General features: G+C 44.9%; 1 protein-coding gene and 1 pseudogene across 1 annotated transcript; one reads left to right on the forward strand and one right to left on the reverse strand.

The window, feature by feature from the left end:
* Positions 1-691: 691 nt before the first annotated feature.
* LOC125526130 lies at positions 692-831 on the reverse strand (annotated as a pseudogene).
* Positions 832-2188: 1357 nt separating this feature from the next.
* LOC125522785 (mitochondrial outer membrane import complex protein METAXIN-like) lies at positions 2189-6768 on the forward strand. Its single transcript, XM_048687818.1, has 6 exons — positions 2189-2469; positions 4074-4423; positions 4517-4593; positions 5111-5171; positions 5453-5618; positions 6274-6768. Exons 1-6 carry the CDS (start codon positions 2289-2291, stop codon positions 6450-6452), a joined length of 1014 nt encoding a protein of 337 aa, XP_048543775.1. The 5' UTR covers positions 2189-2288; the 3' UTR covers positions 6453-6768.
* The last annotated feature ends 2261 nt before the right edge of the window (positions 6769-9029 follow it).

Consider the following 9029-nt stretch of genomic DNA (forward strand, 5'->3'; position numbering starts at 1 on the left):
CGTTGCCCGGTCCTTTATGAGAAAATAAGTAGGATGAGTTTCAAAGAAGACATTGTTATCGGCAGTTAAATGAGACATAGATGCAAGATTCTTGTTGGCTTGTGGAACATGAAGGACATCTTTTATAACTAGATCACGTTTAAGAGTAGGGGAATTAATAGACGCTTGACCAATATGACAAATATCCATACCTCCACCACTTGCGGTGTGAATTTGATCGTTGCCAAAGTGCTTCTCCATCATGGCAAGCTTCTCAAGCTCATTGGTGACGTGGTCAGTGGCCCCTGAGTCAGCGTACCAGATGGTGCCATGACCTCCTTGCTCCCTTATTGCAGCAGCAACATGGCGAGCATCGGGAACATAGTCCTCCTCAAAACGGCGCCAACAATCCATGACCTCATGGCCTGGTTTCTTGCATAGTTGGCACCGAACATGGCTGTTGGAGGAAGATGATCCAGAGGAGGCATTATTTTTGCTGTAGCCGCCCCCTCCAGACCTTGCAGAGGTGTTAGTGTTGGTGTAGCCACCCCGCTTGGTCGCGCGCCTTGGCTGCTATCACGTCCGCGCTCATTGTTGTTGCTGCTCCGATTTCGCTGCTGGTGATCGCGCCCACGGCCACCTCCGTGGCCACGTGACGCAGAGTTTGCTGAAGACTGCCGGATGTTCATCCCATGAAGAAGGTTGAGGCGTGAGTCGAAGCTTAGCAGCTGCGTATACAACTCCTGGACGGTGACGGGCTCCACCCGTGCAGCAATGGCAGACACCACTGGATTGTAGCCAAGGTCGAGTCCGGCCAGAACTTGAGAGACGATCTCACCCCTTGTCAGCACAGCTCCAGTGCAGGCGATCTCATCAGGGAGAGTCTTGATCTTGGCTAGGTATTCAGTCATAGACATATTCCCCTTCTTCAGGTTTGTGAGCTCTATCTGGGTATTGATGGCTTGAGCTTCGGATTGGGCAGTGAACATGGCATGGATCGCCGCCCATACCTCCGTCGGTGTCTGAAGGGTAACAACCTGTGCAAGTATCTCACGAGATAGAGAACCCATCAGAAAACCCTGGACTTGTTGCTACTGTGCGTACCAGAGAACACGGGCGAAATTGGCGATCTGCTCCTCTTTTCCATCCTTGGTGATGGTGAGAGTCTCCGACGACGCTTGGCTCTCCGGATGGAGGTGGTGGCCCATCTGTGCGCCCTTATTTTGGGGCAGCACGATGGCCTTCCACATGAGGTAGTTGTTCCTCGTAAGCTTCTCCTGAGGTGGTGGTTCAATGGATATGGCGAAGGATGAATTTGAGGAGGAGGAAGGTGCGAAGGTGGATGATGAGGACATGGATGTGGAGAGGGCACTCCTGGTGCTGTTTTGGGTGGAGGCGGTAGTCATGGCGAAAGTTTGTGGTAGGGCTAGTCTAGATGCGATCCTTTTTCGGTTGATAGGAAGAAGAAGATGCTCTGATTACCATGTAAGATTGTTTGGGAAGCGTAGAACCCTTTGCTCGGGCCGTACTTGTATTTATATCGATAATGCCGTGGCTTACAAGATGATGGATCGAAGAGATCGTTTACAGAAGGTCGGTACAGAACGGGAAGAAGTTGGACAAAAGAAGGGATAGAGAAAGACTACAAGTTTAAACATGAGGAAAGTAGAGTCCTATCTCTATTCAACTATTCCAACAATTCCAGCTTTGCCAGAGGCAACAAAAGAGGCAAAAAAGAATGGTTTTGGAGGGAAGTTTGTTTTGTTGTTGTTGAGAAGTTTTGAGGGAAGGGTATGAAGTGGAAGTGCACAGACAAAGAAAGAAGAAAGTGAGTATTCAGTTAAAAGGATAGTTGAATTCTAGTACATGTAAGGCTCATACTGTATCTTTGTCGAAGGATTTACCTTTTGATGATCTGTATGCCATAAAATAACACAATACATCCCTGCAAAAAAAGGAAAAAGAAAAGAACAAAATACGAAGTCCAGAAAGTTTCTGTCTTTTTTTTTTTGAGTGGTAAAAGAAAGTTTCTGTCTGTCAGACTTTACGGTCGGAAACTCTTTTTCTTCAAGAACACGGTGGGAAAGTCCTTCACGGCCGCCGACTCGGTCGGCGTCACGCCGTTTGGGCCTGGCTGAGCCCATGAGCCCAAAATCTAACGGAGCGGCGAAATAAGAAGAGAGCAGGCCGGCAGTAGGAGACGACGAGAGGCGCCGCATAAAACCCCTTCGCTGTTTCCCCAAGCCCCCCTCGCTGTTTCCCCGAAACCCGAACCAAACCCCTTCCGCAAGCTCCCCACCCTCCCGGCGATGGCATCGGCGACGACGGCGGCGGCGGAGTGGGAGGCCGCGGCGCGGAAGACGCTGGTGGCGCGGAAGCCCGGCTTCGGGCTCCCCACCGCCTGCCCGACCTGCCTCCCCGTCCTCCTCTACCTCCGCATGTCCCAGGTCCCCTTCGACATCCACGTCGACTCCCGCTTCCCCGACGCCGGTGAGCCCCCGCCCCCGCCTCCCCCGCGCCCCTGTTTCCTCGCGTGGGCTGTGTGAGCTAAGATCCCTCTGATCCAAGCATCCCCCCCGCCTGGGTGTCGTCGCTTAGGATTGAGTCTGAATTGTTGACTGTGCTAGGTTCTGTGTCTGGGTCGCGTGAGAGAATTTTGCTTTGCTTGGCGAGGCATATGTGCTTCGAATCCTTTGCGCTTGAGCTGATGCATCCCGTGTAGGTCCTTGGGCGTGCAGAGATCAGGCACACTTATCCGTGGGATGCCTGCTCGCCTCTTCATGTCTGGTACTAGGTCCGGATCCAAGTTTTGGTGTTCATTAAAGGACTTATCCAGTTTGATTAGACAAGTGTGAAGCCGTACACATCAAAGTAAGTAGAAGCGGGGTTCTAAACACAATGATAAGCAAAAAGTCTGAACCAAATCAAGCAATAGTTACACAGATAGGTCTGTTTCTGATGAACTAGTATCTAATCCTACCAAGGAACTTACTCAGGCAATAATGTAGTTGGCGGATAACTGAATGTGCTAAGCAGTGCAGTTTCATAGACTGCTACCTAGCCTGGCTTCGGACTCTAGTTTTGTAGCTTCAAGCCGAAACTTATTAGCTGTACCGAATGTTAGATCGCTCCAGTTATGTGTTTGTGTAACCTTTTTTATTTGTGTAACTACATCTTTCCAAAATTCATGCATTTGAGGGGCATTTTTTCGTTTCATATGGGATGCATTTGACTCCTCTGAAAGATCTACTGAGCCTGTTATTGTTGACATCGGTACTGTATAGGGTATATGCTTGGATGAATGGCGCAGCTAAGGTTATTCATGCAAATGACTCGTAATTGCAATGTTATTTATTTGCTACCGATAAAAAAGAAGACGAAATACATCATCATACATCTATCTGGAACATAGCAAGACAATATTCGCCCTAATTCATGAGTACATCCTAGAAACTAGGTTAGAGGCGAGGACAAAGCGTGGCACCACGTCGGTGGGTGGGTGGCAGTGTGGTGCCAATGGTGATTGAATAATGACAGATTGGAAGCGAATCAGCAGCATACAGGGTTGCATGGTCACCGTTAGCTCCATTTGTCTTGCCTCACAGCTTCCCCCTTTCTTTCCATGTCCTTTCCAGCAATGTTGGCACCAAAGCCATAGCTGGGCAGGGTCAATAAGATCCACACCCACCAGGGACAGTCCCTGTGCAATCATGCACTAGGCAAGATGTACATAGGTGGCTAACTTGATAGAGGGGAGGCTAGAATATATCCTTCCCATACTGTGGGGATGGATGGAATTGAAAGAGAGTCAGCAGAAAGATTGAATGATCAGGGAGAGAGCTAGGATATATTTTGGTGCAGTAAACAGGGGAGTTCTACTATAGCAGCTAGTGAGGGGGGAAGAAACTTACCATGGGCCAGGGTCTGTCATCATCAGTACAACAAAGGGATAAAATATGGACAAAAGAAAGAAGAAATGTCCTACCACTATGCTCTTTCTAATACAGTACTATAAACTAGAGACTTGTTTTCCTAAAATTTGCTAAGCATATATACTGCTCTTCTGCCCTTACATCTTGGTCTTTATTCCACAGATCACATACCATATATTGAATTTGGCGAGTGTGTCGCATTCAACAATGAGAATGGAGGAGTAATTGAGTATCTCAGGGAGGAGAAAATTGTTGACTTGACCTCAAAACACCCAAGCGTTTCTTACTCTGATGTACTATCCACAAAGGCCATGATTTCGACCTGGCTTGCTGATGCTCTGCAATACGAACTTTGGTTGGCAAATGATGGGGCTCATGGGAGCATTGCACGAGACATCTACTTTTCTGATCTCCCCTGGCCTATTGGAAAGGTACTCCACTGGAAGAAAATTAGAGATGTGAAGCGACTAATGGATATAACAAAGCTTAATGCTGCAGAAAAAGAAGAGGAGGTTACTACTTCTGTACTCATGACTTTTACGTTCCTTATTTTTAGTCACGCACTAGTAGCTTATGGCATACTTGTAATTTCTTGTTTTGAACAGATATACCGGAAGGCTACTGCTGCTTATGATGCTTTATCTACGAAATTAGGGGATCAATCCTTTCTTTTCGACGATAGGTATATTATTGTTTTTCTTATGTTTTGGTTTATATGCGATGTATTGAATTGTATTAGGGGTTCATATTCTGATACATAAGAGTTATATAGGAATCGAAATAATCTTTTATTTTCTTTTGTGAAAAGAAATGGATTACATTGAAGTAGTAAAGCTATCCGAATTTGAATAGTAGCTGAGAAAGAATCACAATAAATTGAAAGATGAAACTTTCATACGATCCGGTCCACCCCCCAGCTGGGAGGCATCTACCTCATCCCGATCACAGGGAGATGCTCACCATGAAGGGGGGGGGGGGGGGGGGGGGGGGTCCAGAAAGATGAAATGCATAGCGGACCATCCTTTTTTTGTGGCATGGTCTCTGATTTATGGAAGTCGAAATCCAGGCTGCCTCGTTGAAAGATGTCCCGAACCACTAGTCGATTGAGCATTTTGATTATTTGTGGCTCTTCATATGTTTATCTTAAATTGATGTAACATTTGCAGGACACTAACCATTCTATACTTTGAATTCTGCAGCCCTACAGATGCTGATGCTCTTTTGCTTGGACATGTTCTTTTTGTCCTTAATGCATTACCTGTGAGTTGCCCTCACCCTTGAATGCTCAGCTTTGCTTCTATCCAAATGAAGTTCAGTATACATGAACATTCAGTTACAGAATCCAAAACATGAATGCACATTGATATTCAATAATAATCTGCACGTAACCCTGGAAGCATGAGTCATGGAGTGCACTTCTCAAATGCATCATATGTTAATAGTTCTTTGTATGCTTTTTTTTGCGTTAACTAGCTGTAAAACACATTCTCCAACCCATGAGTTGTGTTTTGACTGACTTCCTGGCATGTTCTGCTTCTTAGGCTACATCTATGCTGCGAAGCTATTTGCAGAACTATGACAACTTGGTAAAGTATGCCGAGGATATTAAGGTCCAATTGGTGGAAGTTGGCTCATCATCAGCAGGATCAGCTTCATCTGATATGCCATCATCATCCACGCCCAGGAAAACATCATCTTCTGGACAAAGTAAGTTAATGCATTTCTCTGTTATAGTACTTCAGACCATAAAGTGCATCTCTACTAGTTCTCATATTTGTTGATTGGTTAATATTGGGAACATGTGCTCCTAGTTATTTATCTGTTCATGGATATAAATATCTTTTTTGTTAGTTTCATGTTCTGAGATTGTGTTAACAGTGCTAGTTAAAAATACTCCCTCCGTCCCAAAATAAGTGACTCACTTTGTACTAGCTTTAGTACAAAGTTGAGTCACTTATTTTGGGACGGAGGGAGTACTTCATTTGATAAGCTTCCATTGCTGTGTTCCAATGGAGATAGTGTTAACAGGCACTTGCATGTATACTCATTTGGGATACAAGTTGAAAATGAGTATTTTATAGTTATACATTGCTCAGCCCTCACATACTGCAAGAGCTCCACCAGTGATTGCATAAATGCAATTTGTGGCACGTCATGTACAATGAATACTTTTAGGTATACTTTGTGTTGGAGACTTTGGCCTAACAATGTTCACTTGAAACGGAGATAAATGAGATGGTAATATGGAGACAAATCCAACCAAAACAATATTCTTTGCCGTTGCACCTCTATATCTCTCTTACATTCTGCACTTTTGAAGCATTTACCGTCTTTGAGTTCTTATGAACCTGATTGTTTCTAGGTTACAAGCCGAAACCCAAAGCTAAGAAGGAGCGGACAGAGGAGGAGAAGAAAGCTAGGCGAAGAACAAAGTACTTCCTCGCGGCGCAACTCATCTCGGTTCTCGCCTTCCTGTCCATCATGGGTGGGGTCGATGGTTCCGAGCTAGACGATGACTACGATGTGGAATACGAAGATTAAAACCCTCCCTTTCTTACACTAGAAGAAGATTCTTTCTGAAGGTCTAATTCGCCGCAGCGCTGGCTGTGGACTGTGGTGCTTCGGGAATTTGTTTCCCTTTGCTGGTCAGGGGGACGTATGGTAGCTAGGAGGGAAATACACTGAGTTGGTTAGCGGCCGGCCGTTCCATGATTGCCGATGTGAAGCATCCATTGCTTCCAAGTTTTGTATGGCTTCATGGAAAGCTACTTGAGCGTCTTTGGAAGTCGTTTTTTGGATTTGCCCTCTGTCTAACTAAATAATGAGCTTGGTTGGAAGTGAACGTCATTTTTGTTTCTTTTTAATATGTACAATTGTTGCCGGTAAGAAAAGAAAATTGTTTTTGCCGCCCCCTCTAGGTTTCTTATCCAGTAACGATGACATAATATTTCCCTCTGTGTTAACAGAGGAGGCAACCCGGGTGGGGCATTAGGGATCAGATCCGAAGAACTACCTTGATCAGCATCTAAATAAGGCTGGAGCTGGGATTATGTGTCGACCACTTTATTGCTGTGAAACATCACATCAGACTTTCTTTGGCAAAACCGCGAGAAATTACCTAACTATTATTTCTGTCATTATTTTACTTCATGTGATGCATATTGTGGCAAAATCGTCTTCGATGGGTTGTCCTGGATAGGCGCTTTCTTAGCAGTGGATGGATGTGAGGACGGGGTGTCGACCCGTTGACTGGGCAGCTGAGATTGTTGCCAGCCCACCCGAGTTCGAGTCCCGGCATGGACGCGTGGTGCTCACGGAGTTTGAGTAGTCCCGGCATGGACGCGTGGTGCTCACGGAGTTTGAGTTCCGGCATAGACGCGTGGTGCTCACGAAGTTTCTCCTATAAAGAAAACCCAACGAGGGTTAGCTTTTGGGTTGGTCTCATTTTTTTTTTAACAGTGGATGTCAACCGAAGTCCGATCAAATAAGGGCCTCCAACCAAAATGTTTACTTATATTTCTTCTGTTATATATTCACTTCCCGATGTGGAAATTGTTTGCCTCATAACTTAACGTTCATTCAAAGTATTTTATGGTGGCCTCTGCATTCGATACGTTCTGTTTCTGGGCCAAACCCTGAACTGAAACAACCATTAGAATAATCATGCAGGCCGACGGCGTTCATGCTCCGTTGTTTAATTTAATAAAAAATGCTAACCAGCAAACGTTCGCCGGGAGGGGCGATAAATGGAACGTCTGCTGACTTCTCTGGATAACACGGTCCTTTTATATCACGGTTATTAAGGCAACAATAATTAGCTTATTAGTGTTAAAAACACTCTTTTTTTTGCAGGATAGTGTTAAAAACACTCTTATATTATGAGACACAGGAAGTACTATATAAACGGATGCTGCGGCGGACGCATACGCCTGCATCCTACATTAGAAGCTTCCTGTAAAGAATCCACCGAAACAGAGGAGAGGGGCAAGGAGTCACAACAAGAGGAACATCCTCATGGGGCGCAACTTATGGCATGAAGCAAGCAGCAAAGAATGGACAACACGTATTTAGCATGGAGACGGAGGGTGGCCGCTCATGCGTTCCAACTGCTCCTTGTTCCTCTCGATCACCGCCGCACTGCATCACGGGAGGAGACCGGAGGCGGCAAGCCAAGCCACCATCCATGCACGCCCGCACGGTATGCGGAAGTTTCACGACAGATTTGTGACCACCAAACCCTGCATTATTTTTCCTTCTTTTTTCTTTTTTTACGATTTACGATGAACTACGTACCAAACGTCCAAACCCGGCTTGAATCTCACACTTGTAGGACATTGATTCAGCCACACCTGAAAAATTAGAGGGATAACAAAGAGTTAAGGACTAAGCATATTTTCACCAGGAATAGTACCACCCAAGAGTTTCCATTAACTCGTGTGCACAAACCGTCCATTCTTAATAATGTATACAACCATTTTTAACTTTGAAAAACTGCCCGTTCTTCTTCCTTTTCTTTTTTGAAACTACTGTAGTGTGAAAAAACGACGTTATACTATGGGACGAGCGGAGTACATAATTGATTCTAATTATGTGCGTGCTGACTATCATGTTTCCAGCTGGATCTGTGCCACCAAAAGTTTTCCTTTTCATTTAAAAAAGGTACTTTTAGTAGACTATGTTTCAATAAACTCGTGTGCACAAACTGTAGCGCATATTCTTCTTGGAGCTGCAGTTGATGCTAATTATGTGTGTGTGATGTTAACTTTTCATGGATGCTCTTGCACGTTCGATTAATTAAACGAAACCAGCCTTAATTCGTAGCAGAGACTATGAGACTTGCAGGTTCGTGTGCGTGCGTACGTATGTGTGGCAGCAGGCTATTATGCCTTGTATCTCTTTGATGTTACATTACGAGTTAATAGAACCGTCATTTTTCGAAGAAGAAAAATGGCATAGAGTCCACGACAAAGTTGAATACGTTAGGCGTTTCTTCTAATCTTTATTTCTTATCCCTACACATGTTTCAACTCGGAGACACTCGAACTCATAACAGTCAGTTTAGACATAAAAAGTCTTAGCTGCTTTTCTTTCAGGGACAAAAACTCGATAAGTATTCAA

The sequence above is a fragment of the Triticum urartu genome, chromosome 7 (genome assembly GCF_003073215.2).
Source record: "Triticum urartu cultivar G1812 chromosome 7, Tu2.1, whole genome shotgun sequence".
In the NCBI taxonomy this organism is placed as follows: Eukaryota; Viridiplantae; Streptophyta; class Magnoliopsida; order Poales; family Poaceae; genus Triticum; species Triticum urartu.